This window comes from Carassius gibelio, chromosome A6 (genome assembly GCF_023724105.1).
Source record: "Carassius gibelio isolate Cgi1373 ecotype wild population from Czech Republic chromosome A6, carGib1.2-hapl.c, whole genome shotgun sequence".
Classification (NCBI taxonomy): Eukaryota; Metazoa; Chordata; class Actinopteri; order Cypriniformes; family Cyprinidae; genus Carassius; species Carassius gibelio.
The window spans coordinates 3,060,610-3,082,552 of NC_068376.1; the positions used below are offsets into that span (position 1 = coordinate 3,060,610).

General features: G+C 35.2%; 1 protein-coding gene across 1 annotated transcript in view; it reads right to left on the reverse strand.

The window, feature by feature from the left end:
- The window catches only part of LOC128015270 (uncharacterized), a 31,461-nt gene extending 27,547 nt beyond the window's left edge, over window positions 1-3,914 (reverse strand). Inside the window, exon 1 of the mRNA XM_052598974.1 lies at window positions 3,581-3,914. Coding sequence (XP_052454934.1) covers window positions 3,581-3,583 — 3 coding nt within the window. The 5' untranslated portion in view covers window positions 3,584-3,914. The remainder of the gene's footprint in view (window positions 1-3,580) is intronic.
- Between the last annotated feature and the right edge of the window lie 18,029 nt (window positions 3,915-21,943).

A 21,943-nucleotide genomic window follows, 5' to 3' on the forward strand; every position in this document is an offset into this window, starting at 1 on the left:
TGGTAACTGTAGGGGACTAAACAGAAATACTATTTAAAGAATGGTAAGCATGGGCGACCTATTAAATAGTATTAGTCATAACCTCTGGCAGATGATTAGACTGGAGAGTTTGTCTTTCAACCTAAGTTCGAGGTCATACTATAATGGAGTCAGATTAGAATTAAACTTAAATTGAATAACTATGCATGCTGAAAAGACCGAACACGCAAGAAACCTTCAGCCAGCACTGGATCCCTTCCTTTGACCACGTGTGCGGACCTTACAGTATAAAACATTTACTTTGCATGCCTTGTTTTAGAATGAAATTATTTTATTATACTTGAGTTAGTACTGCTTCATCTATGTATGCACATATTGAGAAACAAAATATGTAAATAGATTTACATTTAGAAGGATCCCATAGGTGCTCAAAGTCTTAAAAAAGTATTTGAATTCAGTTTTATCAAATTTAAGAATGGTAATAGAATAGAATAGAATAGAATAGAATAGAATAGAATAGAATGGTATTTGGTGATGAAAAAAAAGGAATTCTGATATGGCTTAATTTGTGCACCATCTCTACTGCATAATTCATCTCTCATTGGCTCATAATTGTCTTTATACATTTCTTGGATTCTTTGCATCTTTTGCAATCTATTTACCACATATATATTAAGCCTTAATGGAATTAATGCAAGTGTATACAGATGCAATGAATGCTTCAAGTGTAGACAGCTTCAATAATTATGGTGCTCAAGTGTGTAGATGTTCTCCTGAAGTGGTGATGCCATAAACCATTTTTGGTTCCCTAAATATAAGATCATATGAACCAACATTTTAATAATCGAAAGAACCTTTTTCCACTATAAACAACCTTTTGTGGAATGGAAATCTTCAGTGGATGTTAATAGAAATAAAGAAACATTTAAGTCTATCAGCACACTTTGCTTTTTTTATCAATATCTCTTTTATATCTGTTTATCCATTAATGAATCTCTCACAGACACTCTAGCAGCACTTGAGCATTTATTTCCAGAACGTATTAAACTTAAACGCCATATATCTCTTCAGACATCTGCAGGTTTGTCTCTGAGCGCTGCCAACTTATTTTTACAGCTCTTATATATTTTATTAACTTTCTCTCCAGTATGACCTGCTGATGAAGCAATGTTCTCTGGTTTCTCCCTGAGATCCAAGACTGCAAAACTGACTCCAAATGATCGCGGATATCATATTTCATTTGATTTTGATTGAGGGTCCTAGGACTTGTTTCCAAAATAAATATTGGCAACCCAAAACACGTGAAAGTCTATGAAGGTATCACGGCTCTATAGCATGCATGCTGGGATTGCTTATGGCTCCCTGAACTTCAGAATGATTGAAGCATTGCGTCAGGTGGAAAAGTGAAAGAAAGAATTGAGAATGTTACCACAATTTTGGCAGATACACCCTGAAAATCTGGATTTAAAATCAGTAAGATCTGGCAACCCAGTGTATGTGTTGTTCAGAAAACCCCTTTCTTTCCAGGATGTTTTGTAGGGTACTGTGACATCATGTGACTGGGAACATCTGGATGATGAACAGCATGCTAGTAACAAACGGCCGTAAATCTTCAGATTTCTCTTTGTGCGCTCGACATCAACTCGGCGAGGTCAGAAGGACTGATTCTTTTGAGGGGAAACTGCACAAAACATCAGAGTCATCTCACAGTATGTTGATGATTATAAAAAGCCCTTAAAATATATTTTATGACATGTCAGACATTGGGTGGTCACCTTCAGTAAAATTATGTTTTAACTCTGCAGAGTTAAAAGAATAAAAATTTATATTTCTTTTTTATTTTATGTCCTATCCTTAAGGCATCACACCGACAGTCTTTCAACAGCTGTAACACACTCACTTGTTTATTATGCCAAAACGAATCTATAAAACCACACTGGGGATTTGATCCAAAACTTAGTGAGCTCCCTACATAGGCAGTGTTTTAAGTAGTCATAGGCACATTCTTCACGTAAAGGCTTTTTTAAAACTTACTTTAGCCAAATCCTTATGCAGCATCATTAGTACTGTATACCAATCCCAGAATGCATTGTGACGGCAAGTGATGGAAATGCAGATTTGTAAATATGCACTTTTAGATAATCACTTTATCTAAGAGATGTGCTAAGGATGGAGGATAAAATTATTACCTCAATATTTATTTCCATATCATTCAGTATCAATATCTTTCATATGTATTTTATGCCATTAATAGGGAGCAAATGCATTTCACATGTGTTTAAACCCTGAGAGATAAACCAATATTAATATAAACACAAGTTGTTTGTTTACAATTAAACTCCGCAGAATAAGCTAGCTTTTAATTTAGGCCCAAATTAAATGTTTTATCTTTCCCTATATTTTCCTTCTTTTACAATTCCATGATTTGGAATGATTAAAATGTATAATAAAAATGGTGTCTCATGAAATTAAATCACAAAAATGTGAACAATCTAATTGTTTTTTTTTTTAAGTGTAGTCAAATTAGAATATACCAAATAATTTACCTATACACACTGCTGATGTTTACTACTCATGATATCTGACGCATGCACACACGTTTGTTTTTGTGTAAAGTGTGTTCATCCCATAGGTGTAATGGTTTTTATTCTGTAGAAACTGTATATTCTATGGCCCTACACCAACCCTACACCTAACCCTAACCCTCACAGGAAACTTTGTGCATTTTTACTTTCTCAAAAAACCTCATTCTGTATGATTTATAAGTGTTCTGAAAAATGGGGACATGGGTTATGTCCTCATAAGTCACCCTCTCCTTGTAATACCTGTGTCATACCCATGACATTATACACACACACACACACACTGGTTTCTGCTCGGCAGGTTTATATCGCAGTTGCCATGAACTCCAAAGGTCAGAATCCTCAAACATGCATCAAACACACTTAGAAACACACTTAAATCGCTGCAGTATCAGAGATTAAACACACCTTCCTCAAAAAGCTTCAACTCTCAGCCAAACAGCATCAGTCATTCAGAGAGGCAAAACAAACCATCAATATACTGTAGAGACAAAGCTCAACGTGTGCTGGAAAGTGTGTCAGGCTGAGGATCTCAAGAAATATCTGAGACCACACTGAACATCTAGGAGTTTTTCATCTATAAACAACTGCGAATGATAAATCAATTTTATTCTTTCTGCAAGATCGCCACACTAAGCGCTAGAATCAAATAAATAAGAAAATAGAAACTGATCTCAAGTCCATCTTGCTCACTACATTCAGGTCTTTTAAAGTCCATAATAAAGCGTTTTTAATCTAATTAAAACTTCAGCTCAGCATGGCCATTTTTATCAGTAACTCAACTTAAGTCAAACTTCAAGAGGTCGATGCAAACTAAAGAAACTTTTGCAGCAACAAAGTCTAAAAAGTGACAACCTTTTTTTACCTAAATGAACATTAATGCATGAAAAGGACTAAATTGTGGTCACCTACAGTACAACAGCAGTCAGCTATCACTAGTTCAGTAGTCCAGTTATCAATGGTTCAGTAGGTCAGTGGCACAACAACACAGACCGTGTGTAAAAACGAGTCTTATTTACCATCTTGACGACTGAATCCTGGTTACCAAGTTGTCATCCTAAGATCTGTGCCTCCAGTAGAGAAGATTCCCAGTTTAGTTCTGGATCGGTAATTGCAGCTTTCCCATGATAATCTCATATCCAGAGGTGCTTCCATGGTGTCCGGTTTGAGACGGCTGGTAGATTTGGACTAATGTGGATTACAGCCATTGTTTAGCAAGTTATTGCAAGTTTGTACAAGAGTAGGATGTCTGCTGAGAAATGCAAAGTGTCAAGCAGTCTGTCGTCAGCTCACTGCACCGTTTTGTCTCGACTGTAAAGTGCTTGAGAAAGAGAGAGTGAGAGTAAAGGGTCGGAGAGGAGTAGGAGGAGGTCTTTCTTTCGGAGGAAATCCCCCTGAAGGCTTTTCATACTTTTCTCAGTGGCAAACTAGGACCTCCCTTAACACACACACACATGGTCAAACAAAGAGACCACTAAAGCCTCCCTAAATTCTTTCATTTCCTTTGTACAGATTAGTCTCTTCTCGTTTAAACACTCTAGAGAGAGGGAGAGGCAGAAATATACAGAGACTCTTGGAATGTGTAGTTACACAAACACCTGAGTATTATACACAGACGCTCTCAGGAGGAGACTGACGGATGAAAACAGACGGTTCCTTAGAAGGAATGTCCATTACTCGCTCACACACACACACACACACTTCTAACTATTGGCATGAAAGTTTGGTCAAATTTTCAGCTTATTCTAACCAAGAACTGCCCACTAAGACAGGAAGACACCATCTGATTGACATGTACAGTGACCAACAGCAGTTTATTTTTAAACCAAGTCTTTTTTCTTTCTTTTTCTTTCTTTCTTTTAAAAAAATGTAAAAGGAATAACTTTAGTGACGCATTTTTAAAGTTCTTAAAGACCACTCAGCTCTTTCACTTTTCTTTCTTTCTTTCTTTCTTTCTTTCTTTCTTTTTGTACTGCACTGTACATGTTACCCATTTTACTTCTGTAATGTGAAATATCTTTAATAGTTTTAGTCCAATAACAATGCAGGACCATTGAGAATCGACTGAATGATGATGTTTGTTTGAAAAGGGTGTGAAGTGTTTCAGTCAATTTTAAGTTGTTTCAGAGGCAGAGCAAGTTTGTGATTAAACTATATTTTTTAAATACTATAAAAATATATATTGAATCTATAAATCAATAGCAATAAAGCAAGTATTAAGAAAATAGTGTCCATTGTGATTTCATGTTGACTTAAACCTCCACCCTACTGAATATGTACAACAGAATATGACACATGTTTCTGGCCAGACATTAAACACAATGATGAAAGAATTAAGGTTTTAGTTGGTCCGGAGCGTTGCATGGATAACATCAAGGACACAGGATAATACAGTCCTTGTGTTGCTCAGCAATTACTGAATAAAGATAAAAGGTCAAAAACACTTCAATGACGTTTTTGATTTACTGTGTAGAAATTAGACTGATGGACAGATGAGTCAAGAAGAAAGAGAGCGAGATTTGGTGGGAATGAGCAGATAGAAAGATCTCTGTCATGTTGTAACATTTATCAGATGCTCATAAATGAAAGGGTCTGATCAAAGCCTGTCTAAAACACTGAACCATGTGAAGCTGAGATGTCTGGAGATAGAAGAGCTTTCACAGATGACACAAGCAGAAAGAGCTATTGTTTACACTGCCGAAAATGTGCAGATACAGAATAAGTTACCAACCCAATGTTAATACTAAGAGGTTTGTTCAGATCACTAATTATGTGTGTGAAAGTAGCTGTAATGGCTGACTAAGCAAACACCATAAAAGTGGGGTTATTACTGAAATATAATGTTTTGAAAGGGACAAAAAAGCATAACAGGGCTCAACACACACACACACACAAAAATTAAGTTCTAATAAAGTACTTGAAAAAAGTCTGCACACTCCACAAAAAATCATATGTGAGATAAAGAAGAACTTTATTGAGAAAAACAAGGCAAATGTTTTAATGCAAAGCTTACAATGTTAGAACTAGGAGCCTGGCCACATTTGCTCTGTTGCTTTGTTCTTCTCAGTAAACTTTTTTTTTCTTGCATATGATTTTTGGTGGATTGTGTGGATTTTTTTCCAAGTATTTTATTTTTGGTATACGCACCTCGGTTGGATTGTTTTGAAGGCACAGTGAGTTTCCGGCTGTTTTCCAGTAGTTCTAAATAGTAGTTTTTTTTCTAAATAAAATACATATTGTTTTATTGTTTTAGACCCATGTAACCTTGTATTCCAATAAATAAGGTTATTACAGTACGACACCAAAATATTAGATACCATTACGAATTCAGAATTCTTGCTTCCAGTTTCGATACCACTGCAAACAACTACTAACCAAACTGATATAAAGTTCAAACATTATTAAAGACAACTGAACAGTTAATATTAAAATAAATTAACACAATGGGTCTCATTCATGAGACATTCGTAAATATACGAGTAAATATCTGAGTGATTTGCGCGTAAAGAGAACTTCCCGAAAACTCTTCTCCTGATTCACAAAAACTTCGTAAACGTCAGATGTGATAGTGAAATGTGTGTGTTAATGAATTCCAATCAGTCGTAAATGGGACGCGCGTGCACGCTCACTCTCAATTACCATAAATCACGCCCATTAAATCCGACTGACAACTATATGTGAGCATCATATTATGACACCAAACGAAGGATTTCAACATGTCTTCTCAAAAGCGACTGAAAAAGAAACATTTCTCAGCTGCAGAAATTGAAGTTTTATTATCAGAAGTTCATTCAAAACACCACATTTAATTTTCAAGCTTACTAGTGGCGTATCAGGTCCTAAAAAAGGAAGTTTGGCAGCATATTACAGATCCTATTACTGGCTCTCATAATAAAAGTTAAAAGAAAAACCGTATGTAATTAATATATATAATATTTTTTTTTTCAAAATGCTGTGTAAATATGTACCCGATTAAGGTGAATTAAAATGCAGCCGTATTAATGAGCAAAACGTTCAGACGTTAAACGCACTATTTACGCGTGGCTGGGAGCAGGTGTAGATTTCTTTCGTACCAACTAACATTTGGAAAATACGAACGTTTTAATGAATCCGAAAATTTACGCCAAAACCACTTTACACGCGATTTACACAAAAATTCGTTCTGCTCGTGTTTCATGAATGAGACCCATTATGTGGATGAAGGTAGGTCTGACTCCGTAGTCTCACTACAGCACTATTCAGGTATAAAAACTGCATAATCAAATCATTGCATAAAGGTGATTTTAAATATAGATTAAACATCATTAAAATGACAAAAACTGGTTTAGATTATTTTTGTATTTTGTTGTTTGACGAACATTAGAAGGTTTGTTAGGCTGCTGTCACTTTAAGACCTGATGCATGAATCTAATATAATGATGCACATCCCATTTATTTTTCATCTGTTTCAGTTCTCTTAAGTCTTAACATCTGTGTTTACATGGATACTCGCCAAGACTCATCTCTTTGTGTGTGTGTGTGTGTGTGTGTGTGTGTGTGTGTGTGTATTTGTCCAAGCTAAATAAAACTCTGGTATTCCTGCATGGGCATGAATGGATTAAAATTGCCTGAATGTTTATATTGGCAAGACTTTCAATAAACGTTCGTACTGATGCAGCACTGGTTTGGTTGTCCTTCACTCCGACCCGGGGCCATCAGGCAGGAAGGAATCGGAAGGAAGCCAAGAGGAAGGATTGATGGTTCTTGTTAGATCTTAAAGAGCGAGAGACACCTGTGGTTTCTTTGGCCTGCATATTCATCTGGACTGTAGCATTGAACACAAGACCCTCAATCCAGCTAACACCCTGAAGCTCCTGGACCTGCAGGGGTCTGACCCTCATTTAAGGGTCATTCAGCCACCCACACACACACACACACACACACACACACATATTCTCCCTCGCTTTCTAATGCCTTCTCCTCACAAACAAAGCAATACTCCCTCTCTCATAGATATGTTAACACATGCACATAGTACATTGTGTTTACAGTCCCAGGATAATTTGAGTGAATCCCTGTGAGATCAGCTCTAATCCAAAGATGATATGTTATTTTGAACATTTCTCATCATTTACTCATCCACATGTGTCTTCAGCTTGACTTTTTTTTTTCACCATCAGTGATGTTTACCAGGTTGTCCACGCTGCTGATTTTCATATAATGGCAGCAATGATGTAATGATGTGCAGGTGCTGTCAAGCTCCACAGATAGCAAAATGTTATCATATCAAGATTTATATTTTTTTCTGTAAATGTTCTGATTTTATCTTTTTAATCAGATGGTTTGAATTATACAGAACTTTGAAAAATAAAAATCATAATAATATCCCATATGATATATGGAATTTTTTTGTCAGTTGTGATGCTTGACAACCCTTGGATATCCTTCATTTCTATTGGGTGAAAACAATTCTGCTAAATATCTTCTTAAATCTGCAGTAGGTTACTTTTGTAAATATATATTTTTTACATATTTGTTAAACCCGTCATTATGTCCTGACAGTAGAATATGAGAAAGTTAATCTGTGAAAAAATCAAGCTCCTCTGGCTCCTCCCAGTGTCCTATTGCCATTTGCAGAAATTCATCCGCTCCCGGTAAAAATCAACCAATCAGAGCTGCGGTCCGTAACTTTGTTTCTGTTCAAAATGTAGAAAAATGTATATAATAAGCGAGTACACCATGAATCCATTTTCCAAACTGTGTTTTTAGCTTGTCCTGAATCACTAGGGAGCACCTATAATAAGTGTTTATATTCGGACTATTTTAGATTGCTTCGGGGAAACCGCGGCGGAGTAACCCAGTACCTTTGTGATTCTTCATAGACATAAACAGAGAGAAGTAGTTCCGGCTACGATGTTCTTCCGCAAGACGCAAGCAGTTCTGTTTATTAACCGCTAGAGCGTCAAAAGTTACCAACTGCAGCTTTAAGTGCTCCACTGACATTATTTAAAAATAAATCTTAAGAGGAATGTAAAATCAATAAATTTTTTTACAGATGGAAAAAATTAGCTAATAGAAGATGAAGAAGAATGTGTTAGATATCAGTTCTAGCATGCAGAACACATCTGGAGTAGAGACAGCTGTGGATGATTTGTGTGTGTGTGTGTGTGTGTGTGTGTGTGTGTGTGTGTTAGATAAACCTGAAAAGTTAATGAGTGATGTGAACTAGTATAAGATAAGTTTACAAGCAGATTTTCTGTATTGTGTTCATTGTCTTTAACAGGTTTGCTTTTCTTTTTCTCTTTCTTTCTCTCACACACTTTCTTTTTTAATCCCTTAACAGCAGAGCCGGACACTTCTGTAACCTGATCACCATCATCTGTTTCTGCTTTATCCTCAGCGTTTCATGAGGAAACGTTATCTGAGGCTTTTGAACTGTGATGTGGACATATGAGAGCATCACTGCATGCATGAAATCAAAGTCTAGAAGTCAGAATTCACTTTAATATGAAAGATGAACGTGTTTTAAAGCTTGTAAATGGATGTGCAACAATGTGAAGTTTAGTATTTTTATTCAAGCTATTATATTAAATTTTCCACACTGAGATGTATGTTATTTGATCTATAAACTGACTAAATCATCCTTTTTGTGGAGGGCAGGTAAACGTGCATTGCTTACTATATGTGCAGTGCTTTTGGTTAGATATGGTGCTGTTTTATGTTATGTTAGCTATATGCAGTTAGTTATGTTGCATACCTTCCTGGTATCCTTGCATATTGTGGTCGAATCATACAGGGTTTATTAGAGGGGTAACTTTGCACAGACAATGACTGTGTAGCTAGCATTGTAATACATATAATGTTAAAGGCTTGTATGGTTTGGAGACAGTTATTTGTTCATTTCAGTGCGCAGAGACTTCCAGCCACTATATCCTTCTTGTCTAATCTAAAGTTAAATCTGAGCATGCTCAGTTGAGGTTTCTGGTTTGTCAAGGAAATCTCATTTCAACTAAAGCATCTGAAGGAACAGATTGTAGTCAGTAACATCTGAAGTGGTGTTTCTGTAGAGTGGCATCTAGCAGATTAGATTGAGGACAAAACAGCTTTAGACATTATTTAACAACAACAGTTCCGGGTATAAAAGTCCCATTTGTTTTCTCCATAGAGATATTGATTATAGCAATGGCATATACATCTTACAATACTGGCCTACCATGAGTTCGGAGTATGTTAAATGATGAGAAAAGATTTTCTAGAAGTCAGTCAGTGTTATTTCTAATTTATTTATTTTTTAAAGAAAAGCACAAAATCCACTTATCAGCAGGATTAAAACGAAAACTTAACTAATTAACTAAAACTCTAAAAACACATTATTTGAAGTAGAATAAAGGTTAACTAAAAAAATACTAACATTTATTTCATTTCAGCTATTAGGCAACATTTGTGTTTATTTATTAATTTATAGATGTACTAAAAAAACTAAAACTAAATCTGAAATGTGTGTGTGTGTGTGTGTGTATATATATATATATAATTTACATATTTACAAAAAAAACTTTAAGACAATAATTGAATTTATAATTATAAGCATAAATAAAAATAAATATGATCACTTATAGTCAGTAATGGTGTCTCATGCCATAATTTCTGATTAAATTACATAATTTGCAATACTTCATGGGATGAGTAGTGAATGTTCTTATAAAAGAAATAGGATTTTCCTTTTCTACTTCACATCAAATGTGGTTTACTATGATTTAGAATTCAATATTTCAATATGAAAAGCCAATAAAGAAATTAATATCTGTTTAACTACATTTGTCTGGAGATTCATCAGCACTTGGGAGGAAGAATGAATGACCGTATTGCGTGCACTTGTTTTGTGATGTATGTTTAATTACTCAGAAGGACCCATTATGTAGTCAAGTCTTCTGTAATGAAAACAAATCCAGCAGAAACACAGTCCAGTTAAATTAGGGCAAAATCCGAACACATATATCCAGTGAATGTTTTAGAATGTTGTTAGCATGTTTTAATAGGTTGCTAACAAGACTTAGTATGTTGCTAGAATGATTGTTAGCATGTCTTAACATGTTAGCAGGTTTTGCAAGTTGTTTATATGATTAAGCATGTTGTAGCATATTATTAGCATGGTTTTACATATTGCTAGATTGATTTAATCAGGTTTTAACATGATGCTAGCATGGCTTTTCATGCTGTTAGCATGATTTTGCACATTGCTAGCATTTAAGACGCTTATATTATAGAGGCAAAGACCTAGTGGTGTATTGAGGCATTTAAAATATAAAGATTCTCTCTTGGATTTAGACTAGAAAAGAAAGCCTCAAGATAAACTTTGGTAAACCTTGACTTTGAGATCAGCTTGACACGCGTGACCTGGAAGTTAAGCTTATTTTAAAAGTGTGATGATTATACAGGCTTTACAGATAAAACGTTTAAACAATAATTCTATGTTAGCCTCGTCACGCCGACATAATAAACCCTCTGAAATCAGCACAGCAGAACAAACAGCCACAGCACACTTGCAGAGAAAAAGGTCCAAAAACTTTCAAAAGATACATCTTTGTACCTTATTTACACTTAAAAGGTGCATTTTAGTACCTTAAAAGTACACATTTGTTCCTAAAGTGTACACATTAGTGTCTAAATTATACATATTAGTACCTTTTAAAAGGATACAGGCACAAGTGACAGCTTTTGGACCTTTTTTCCTGGGTGTGTGCAGGTATATAGTGCTTTATACAATACATGTTGTTTTAAAGGTTAGCGGAAATAAACAGGAAAATAACAAAGTCTTGCAATTAATTTATTAATTAGTTTGTGAAGTTATAAACAGCTCCACAGAAGACAATAATGTCATATTCAGCTTAAGTCTGTTTTAGATAAAAGATATAGAAGTCAATGGAAAGTCCCCACCATGATTGTGTGTGTGTGTGTGTGTGTGTGTGTGTAATAGGGTGGGGTTGGGTGTAGTTGAATGGAAGTCTTTTCTCAGTTTCAATAATGAGACAATAGAAGTGCATGAATAAATGTGTGAAAGGGTTTTTTCATAGGATCTATTTCAGTAGCAGACAATGATTCGCTTCATCTGTCAAATCCATTTACATCCTTCTGTGTGTATGAGGAGAAACCACTGTACTCAAACTAGACCAGAAAGTCATTTTAGTATGATTTACAAAATCTATACAGGCCTATAGCTTCAATAGTGCATACCTTTCAAAAATTACTATTAGTATTTACACCTACTTAAAAAATGTACCTGCATCTTGAAAAAAATATTTTGCATCAGAAATTGCTGGTAAATTGTACAAATAATTACAAATAATGCATTTTTTTTATTTTTATTTTTATAAAGCATAGCACTGTATAAGATTCTTAAGAGAAAGATATGGCATTATTATCATGATAGTGACCAAAAGCTCTTGTTACAGTGATTTTTTTTTATTTATTATTTTTGTTTGTTTGAAAACTGCAAAATTTCTGACACAACAGTATACACTTCTGTGATGTTTTAATTCCGATTATATGATGTTCCTGTGAAATATCACTAGCCTGAAGCCCCTCAGTAAATCTGCAGCATGTCTCTGTAGTGACCTGACTCGTTCAAACACACACGAGTGTGTCCAGTGTGTGCAAGCAGCATTACATTAACATGCTTTAATCTGCTGCAGGCTTACTGGAGACAAATCCAGCCAAAGCTTTAAAAGCCCAGCCTTTTATTCCTCTCTCTCTCTCTCTCTCTCTCTCTCTCTCTCTCTCTCTCTCAGATGATGTTTGCAAGGGAGTGTGAGCCCTGGACAGGGGTGGAGAAGAGACACAACGGAGAACCTGAATGTATGTGTGTGTGTGTGTGTGTGTGTGTGTGTGTGTGTGTGTGTGTGTGTGAGACACACTCCATTTAAATATAGTATGAGCAAGACGGCCCAATCATAGTAAACACAATTAAACTCACTGTATTTCTACACCACTGCTGACCATAATATGGGCGGAAATAAAATCGATTATCATTAAAGTATATTTTATGTTTATCTTTTCTTCTCTGTTGAATTTAGAAGAAATACTATTCCCTTGAGCAGTGGTGGAAGTATGCATGCATTCACTATTCAGGACAAACACACGGCTGGACCATCTGATCACACACACACACGCACACACACACACACACACACACACAAAGGATGGAGATCAGCTCTAATTCCAGTTGACATTTTAAGTTGTTGCAGATGCAGTTCAGACTGTCCGGATGTGCACTCGTGCTTGTGTTTGTGTGTGTGTGTTTAATCTGCACGCCTGTATAGAAACTGGAGAGTCATACGCTATCAGCCGGAGGGAATGCTTATAAAGCACAGATGTAATGTGAGGCTCGGTCTAAATTACCTTTGACACTCTACAGCAGCTGTTCACCCTTTGATTTTGTGCATCCTTGAATATGAACAATGCTTTACTGAGTAAGCTTTCAGTGTTAAATGTTGCTAGTAGTAGTTGTGGTTTGCTGACTGAATCACATTACAATCATGCTTGACTTTGACCTTTAAGTATTTCAAAATTGTAACATGTACAGTACGTATATGCATGAGGTTGTTCATTATGACTGGCTTTAGGACTGTTTATAGAAGTGTGTTGACAGTCTGAGTAAGATGACAGATGACATTAAGGTAGATGACTAATAAACATTACTGTTTTCAACATCCTTATTTTAGGTTATAATATTATATCTGGGAAAGTTTAGAAAGTGTCTGGGTCATGTTTCTCACCAAAATCAAAGAGAAAGAAAAGACAAAGAAAATAAAGACATTTAAGGACAATTTCGTTTTTGTTCTTTTTAAGATTATTTTAAAGACTTTTTATAATTAAGATCAATATTGCCATCCTCATTACTGTTAATGCAATAATTAGATGTTTTTCAAATTATTATTATGAAATAACTAAATAAAAATGCTGCCACCATACTTATAATTGAAATTTTACATTTTAATTAAAACATGAAGTCATATATATATATATATATATATATATATATATATATATATATATATATATATATAATCGGGAAAAAAATATATATAATTTTTTTTTTTTTTTTGTGCAGCATTTAATTGTATTTTATTATTATTGTTATTATTTTTATTTTGAGGTGAAATATGTCTCTTGGCAGGTTCTTGACAGGATTTCATAAAATTCACTCTTTTATCTTTGTTTAGCATTTCATCAATTTATCTGACTTTATAAACTGCATAATATTTACACAAGAAATATATATATATATATATATATATGTCATGTTTCGCTTCTGGACATGCCGTGTGAACTGCTCCAGAGCACACTGACCCTGGTCAGGCAGCAGAAATGAGTGACTCTGTCATACTGCATTCTCCTCCTCCTCTTCTCTGCTTTAATGAATCTCAGATGCGGATCAGAACAGCTGAGACTGGTTATGTCTGTACAAAGATTCAGGAAACTGAACCAGAGCCGAGGGGCTTCGAGTCACAGGACATTCAGGAGGAAAATCTGATCCACATGCAGACACATGATGAGTGGGCTTACATGCTTACACAGCATTATCAACACCAATATAACACATAATTCATGTCTGCATGAGTGCTGTGATTTTACTGAAGGAGAGATGTGAAACAGTGCCATCCACTGGCTGATGGCAAACTGCAGGTTTTTAGGGTTTTTATAAAATAATAATTCTCTCCCATGCTTTTTCTGTTTTGAGTAAACTATCACTTTAGTGACCACGAAGAGGAACACAAGTGAGTGTGTGGAGGATGTGTTTGTGTGATTGAGGAGGTCATTCCTGTCATTTTTTTCTGAGCGTTGCTTAAGTTTAGCAGATGTGTGTGTGTGTGTGTGTGTGTGTGTGTGTGTGTGTGTGTGTGTGTGTGCGTGTGTGTGTGTGTGTGAGAGTGTCTGGACGTTTCAGGCGAGCACACCTACTGCTGAGTCTCTGTATATGTGAGTAGATTAGCTGTGTTTACACTGAGTGTGTTATCAGTCATTGGTCTGAGAGCTAGACACACACACACACACACACACACACACACACACCTATGTCTAACTCCATTTGTTCATAATGCTGAACCATCACATCCAGTGCAAAATGAAACTTTCTCACACATAGTGTAATATTCATGTGACCAACAGGTAATGAGTGGTTTAGAAAAAGTTTTTTTTGACAGTGTGCAACCTTAAACATGAAATATTACATTTATTTTCAATTAAAAGTAAATGTATTTGTCAACTTTGCATGATTCATCAGTGTATTTTATTAAACCAAAAAAAAATTCACATACTAGTTTTCATAGTTTTTCTTTTGATGCACATATACTGGTTCTATATTGGTTATCAGCTGCTATTAGATCATTTTCTTACATTAGTAAAAGTTGATATTGGACATATTGGCTGATAATTAATTTCTCAAGGTGAACTCTGTGAACATCAACACAATCAAAATTAATCTTTGAAAACTAAGAATTTAATAAAACTGATAATACATGTTATGCCAAATTTTAAAATGATTTATTGTAGTTTTCAGTGTTTTATTTTTTAATTTATTTAGCGAAGGTTAGGAAAGGTTTTTAATATCAGCCATAACAAGAAAGTAATTACTGCATCAGACAGAATATTAATGTTGTGCATCTCTAATCAAAATGTAATGACGAACTCCGCTTCAAAAACAACTTTCCTATTAATCTGATCTCATCCATCTCTCTTTTGGAAATCAGTTAAAATATAGACTGAAAATGATTCAATAAAAGGAAGAAAAAAATCACAAACAGTTCCAAAAAGTATCATCTGTTCTGTAAAGCTGAAACAGGCCAAACAAAAATTCTGTGTGAATCATTTCCATCAAGATATTTTATTTCTAATTGTTCTGAATAATCAAAAAACATTATTTATTTATTTATATGAACAAAAAAAAAAAAAACTATTTTCTTGGTTATGCGAATGGTAAGGGAACATTCCATTTTACAATTTTGCGATATTAACATTATGGCAACATTAATTTTGAATGTTCTTGGAGTTTTCAGTAGCATTTAAAAAATTAAATCTAGATAAACGTCCGACTAAATAAATATTCCATGAATGATGTACAAATAATATATTTTGTGCTAATGTTTTTTAGAACATTAATAAATGAACATTCTATCAATGTTAATGGAACGTTCTGTCAGTGTTCCCTGTTAGCTGGGTATTTATATGTGCATAAATCATCAGTGCATGTAGTTCAGAAATTACTTTTTTCATCTAACCTCATCGATCCTTATTCATTTTCAACTGTCTTTCAAATAGACACACTTCTCACCATGATCTATGAATACAAAGTTTGTATTATTTTTGTTGATTATTCAGTTGATGAAATATGGAAGGGGTTTTGAACAGTGTTTCACCTTGACATTCTTCAGTGTTTTGGATCTAAGTCTGCAGCCCTGTGACAAATGACTCATAAAGGATTGACAAAAACATCACGGTGCACTCCAGGAGCTGGTTCTCCCTCCAGACATGAATTACACACTGTGTCTGTATGACATTATGATAACAAGCATAGAGGCAGGATAACACTCATTACTGCGGTGTTCTCTGAAGGCTTCAGCCAGTCGGACTAAACTTCCTGTACAAACACACGCTGCAGACGTGACATGAGCGTGAACCCACAGGGCTCCGCCGATAACACTGACATCAAGTCTGGCTCTATGACCGTCAGAGACGTTTATCAGCAGACGAGAGATTAAACTTGACCTCGCCTTCCTGAAACAAGCAGAATTTCCAGCCATATTCATTTTGTTAACGCCACATGGCTTCTGTCATTACAGCAGTCATAGTTTGCTCAGCAGGGGTTTACTAATGTTGTATTACACATGTTGCTGGTTTATAAGCTGCTTTATACAGATGGCACATCCCGACTGAAATAGAAACATTTAAGTGAACAATTTGGTAGCAGTTCCTATAAATAGCACTCTTCTTGAGAAGCAGCGATGGACAATTAGATATTTTAAAACTGAACGGTTCTTTAGGAATACTTTTCTGTATTGAATGAATTCTTGGTAACACTTTATATTAAAGTCTCATTTGTTGTCATTAGTTAATGCATTAGACGGCATGAACTAACAATTACAATTATTACAGCGTTTGTTATTCTTTATTAATGTTAGATCATCAGATTAGGTTCAAACTACATTTACTAATGTTAACAAACCAATTCCCTTTCAGAAGTTTGGGTTCAGTAACAGTAACTTTTTCTTTCTTTCTTCTTAATATTTTTATTCTGCAAGGATGCATTACATTTAAAGTGACAGTAAAGACATTTATAATGTTACAAAAGATTTCTGTTTCAGATAAACACTGCTCTTATGAACTTTCTGTTCATTAAAGAATCCTGGAAAATAAAGTGTATCACGATTTCCGCAAAATTATTAAGCAGCTCAACTGTTTACAACATAATAATCAGATTCAGAAATGTTTCTTGATCATTAAATCAGTCTATTATTCTGATTTCTGAAGATCACTGAAGACTGGAGGAGTGATGCTGAAAATACAGCGGCACATCACAGAAATAAATTACACTTTAACAAATCTTCACATAGAAAAAGCTATTTTAAATTATATTAAATAATAATATATTAAATATATTAAATTATATATAATAATAATATTTCACTATAGTACTGTTTACTGTATTTTTATCAAATAAATGCAGCTTTGATGAGAGAAGTGACTTTTAAAAAAAATAAAAACTTTGAACAGTAATGTCAAGAAACCTGACAATCTCATTTCTCGCACATAATCTATTATATTTCACAGTGTGTCGCACTGAATTCTGGGATTGGTTAAATTTTGTTGGAGGTTGACAGACACTAAACATTTCCTAATGTGTTTAATGTGGGGAAGTTATACAGAATGACTCGTAAATAATCTTTAGCATGGTCTCATTAAAAAAGCATCAATGCTGATTGCTGCATTAAATGTATTACAGATACATCTACACAAGTAAACTGTACAAAGAAATTACATTTATTAGAATGATTTATTAAAATGAATCTGTGCAGCGCCCCCTTTCGTCTGTCACATGAATCACAGATTGAACAGAAACTATATAAACCTCTGCTGAGATACTATAGAGAGCTAATATTAATATTCAGTGTCACAGCAGACCTATATACATATAAGGCCACTAGTTTAAATATTTTAGTTCGTTTGAAGCACAAATTGATTTTCTATCTCAATACTGCGATATGAATAACTGTTAGAGACACTGTTGAGTGATTGCACATTATGCATCACATTTTGCTTTTCTCTCAGTTTTTCAATCAGCGCTCTTCAGTTTTGACCATTTGGCTGACAAAACTAAGAAACACACATTCAGTTGACTGTCTAACAGAGCATTGATACTTCTGCTGGTTTCATACAAACACACTTCAGCATCACTTGTATATTTGTTCATTCTTTGATAGAGAGAGTAAAAGAGAAAAACGCTCTCACTCACCCTGGGCAGTTAACTGGACTTGTTCTCTGTAGCTCCACATCATGTACTGTGATCTGTAGTGATGACCTCCGTGTGTGTGACAAACAGGTGACACAACAACAGCAGGTGCATCAACAGGTGTGTGTGTGTGTGTGTGTGTGTGTGTGAGAGAGAGAGAGAGACAGAGAATGGAGGGAGAGAGACTCCACAGTGACTGTGGGATTACTTAAGGAAAAAAGAAAAGGGGGAAAAACTGTTTTACGTCTTCATGTTAGACGTACTGTATATTGTTACTTTGAGTTCTACAACAATAACAATAAAAAGCTATTTAATTACATTTATGCATTTAGCAGAAGCTTTTATCCAAAGCGACTTACAGTGAATTCAGGCTTACAGTGAATTTTTTATGAGCTTAAAATTACCTACTTTTTCTGCAAATTTCATTATGTTAATGCAGTGTTAGAGAATAGTTTATCAAGCATTTCTAATAAGTTTTACAGCCATGGGAGAAGTGTATTGTTGAGATACTGTTGTTTTTTATTCATTTATTTATTTTAATAAATCATTAAAATAACAGTAGGACTTTATTTAGTTTTCGGGTTGGTTGGTTGGTTTTCCCAAGTTAAAGTAAACAGTTCTTTGGGTGTTTGATTTAATTATTTTAGCTATTGAACTTAAATTGCATGTATCTGCCATTGCTGGTCAAATAAAAAACCTCCTACAAACAGTAAATGTTTATTTATTAGTGGTTGTAGTACCACTGTCGTCCACTGGATGGAGCCATGTGTTACACGACAGTCAACAGCTCTCATTATGGAGCATGGCCCAAAACTCCTAACCATTTCTGTGAGAAATAAAGCTTCATTCAGACAGGAGTGAATGAACGTGCAGTGTTTGAATACAGAGGTTTATTTATCTGTTTGTGGGTGCTGAATGTGTAATGTGAGCAAATCAAGACGAGACCTTGTTCTGTGGCAGAAGACCTCTGAATAAAACATGTGATCATATATTGAGTAGAAGTAGAAGGGGGAGTAGAAGAGAACATTGTGTTTTTGTCTCATATCTCAGAGTTCACACCAGCGGGTTGTGCGTGTGTGACTCAGCCTAATTCAGACTCCCTGATGGTTTCTGTGGCCCGTTTAGCCCAGCATCAACTTATCAGAAGTTCCAGGAGGAAATGCAGCACAGTGTCCTCCTTTGAATAAATATAGCTGCTTTAAGATGGCATGTGGAACACTGCGGCACAGTCCTAGCGTAGCCAATCTCCACCTGTCTGCTGGGTGGAGAGGAGCTGAATTTGGGTCAGAGAGTCGTCGGAGAGCTCAAACACACACACACACACACACTAGCCGTGGGTGATTCTTTAAAGACGCACTGCAGATACAGAAAGAGAGGTGACCTGTTTGCATTCGTCAGCATACAGGAGCCATAGTAATATATATGCAATGTTATAGCAATGAGGCTGATAACGGAAATGATTAACAAAGCATTGAGATGTTACACTGTTTCCATTTTGCACATCTATATTCATCATATTCTCAAGCAGACATTTAGACCAATCGAGTCCAGAATGAGCGACTACATATTTAAATGAGTGTTTCTTGCCCATGCACATCTCAGCACCACAATGTTACTCTGTTGGGGGTAACCCCAGGGTATTACTATGTGGTAGCTAACGTGTTGCAAAGTGCTTGTTAAGGTGTTATGAAAAATTCCCTCCATGCATAACTTATTAACAAAATGTTATGCTGTTGGGATGTAGGTTGTTGGCAGAGCATCACTGTTTAGGTGTTCTGAATGGTTTTATGTGGTTGCAATTAATGCATATACTAACAAAGCATTGAGCTGTTACACTATTTCCATTTTGCAGTACTGTATTCATTATAATTTTGTCAAGCAGACATTTACACCAGTCTGGTCCAGAATGAGGAATTACATATTCAGAAGTAAGGATTTTTTTTTTTTTTTTTTCATGTACAAGTCTAGTATTGTGGGTGGTTTCCAATGAGTTTCTATGCAGTCGCTAAGATATTCTGAGTGATGTTTAGTGCATTGCTAAGCAGCTGATAAGCTGTTTTTAACAGTGTTTAAATATTTAGGGCTGTAGCTTGTTTAGATCACTAACCTAATTAATAGTAGTGATTTCTGTCCTAGCGAGCACTGCTAATGTTTAACACACAGTCAAGAGTTCTTGGCCTGTTTGCATTTAGCATTGCATTATCATATTGTCCACTATATGTCCAGCATGAAGAATTACGCCGAGCCCAAACTCTAAATGTGATGATACATAGGTCTTTTTATTTATTTTTAGTAATGTTGCTGCGCAACTTTTTCAAGCAATGTAACTTGGGCACTTTCCCATTGAGAGTGGGCAACAAAGTTCTGTCTGGATACTTTAGATCGGTCGTGGGCTCTGTGTCTCATGCATTGCTCAGAAAGTTGGCCTGTGTATCATAGGCTTAAGTAGGTCATCATGTCTTGTGTACCAGCGCTGCTCAGTGCTGAATTGGGAACTCTCTGATCTTTTGTTGTCTTGTGGATAAACGGCTGAGGCTGAAGTTTCCTCCTCTCCTGTCTTCAGCTTGCACTTGGGTTGCTTCTTGTCCTGTAATAGATGTAGTGTTGTGTGCTTTCAGAGATGTTCAAATCTTTCAAACACTGCAAAATGTTCTGCTACACTGTTGCTATGACCCCTTATATATTTGGAAAAGAGAGGCAAGTTATTTACTTTGTTATTTTTACTTGTTTGCTAACACAAGCATCATTTTTGCTTATTGCTCAAACTGTAAAATAATAATATTCTAGTAATATGCATGCTAATAAGCAACTAATAGGTGTTACCTTTTTTTTCTTTGTAGTAGTAGTTGCAGTTATTGCGATCACCATTACTATTGGTTTCCCTGTTGTTTTGATTATTATTTTATTCAGTAATCAGCTCAGTGCAGCAGTTGAGTTTGTTTACCTACTGTACGCTTCACTGATGCCTGCGCTTTCTCTCTTGTACACCGGGTGAATGTTTTGATCTGAGTGCGTGAATAGTGAACTTATTTGGCTTATGCAAAGCCTGTGCATATGATAATTGGCCTAATTTAAATATTTATATAACTTGATGTCTTCAGCTGAACCTGGTAAGAATAAGGAATGAAGGGGAATTTGAATTCCTTTGATTTTAGTGTAAAATGCGCAGGCAGGCTTAATTATATCCCTCGGATTGTGGCGAACTTCATAAATAATCTGAATATAGTTGCTTGTGTTTGCATGGGTCATGTTCATACTATACAGGACCCGTGTATGATAGTGTTGTCCTCTAATGACCTGCTGATTGTGCAGAAGTGTGGAAATTAGATGAAATAATGTTCCAAATGATCCTGGAGATGACAAAATCTGTGTCTTTTGATATTTGAATAGAAGCCTTTTTCTGCAACATAATAAAAATAAATAAATAGATGGCATTGCAGCTTCTTATAACAATTCAGACTTTGTTTCAGAAAAGGGTAGAATTGTAAGATATTAACTACAGAATTATTTTTCTCACAATTCTGTGTTAAAATCTCACAATTCCATTTATGTTTTCTGCCACAGAATAAGAAATTTACAAGGTGACTGCAACAATTTATCTCAGAATTATGACTTTTTGTTCTCGCAATTGTGAGTTTATATCTCTCAGTTCTGACTCGCAATTCTGAGAAGAAAAATATGATTTGCAATTTTTATTTTATGATAAAAAAACAGCCTTCCTTTACATTACTGTAAAATTATATTTATGTATTTGTTCATTTATTTGTTTGTTTTTACCACAAGGAGCCATTTACCAAAGGGACTTTACATGTGCGATCAGTTATTCTATCATAAGATAAAAGTACAATTAAAAACTTTTTTGTGCATTTGTGAATTTTCATGCATCTAATATTCTGTC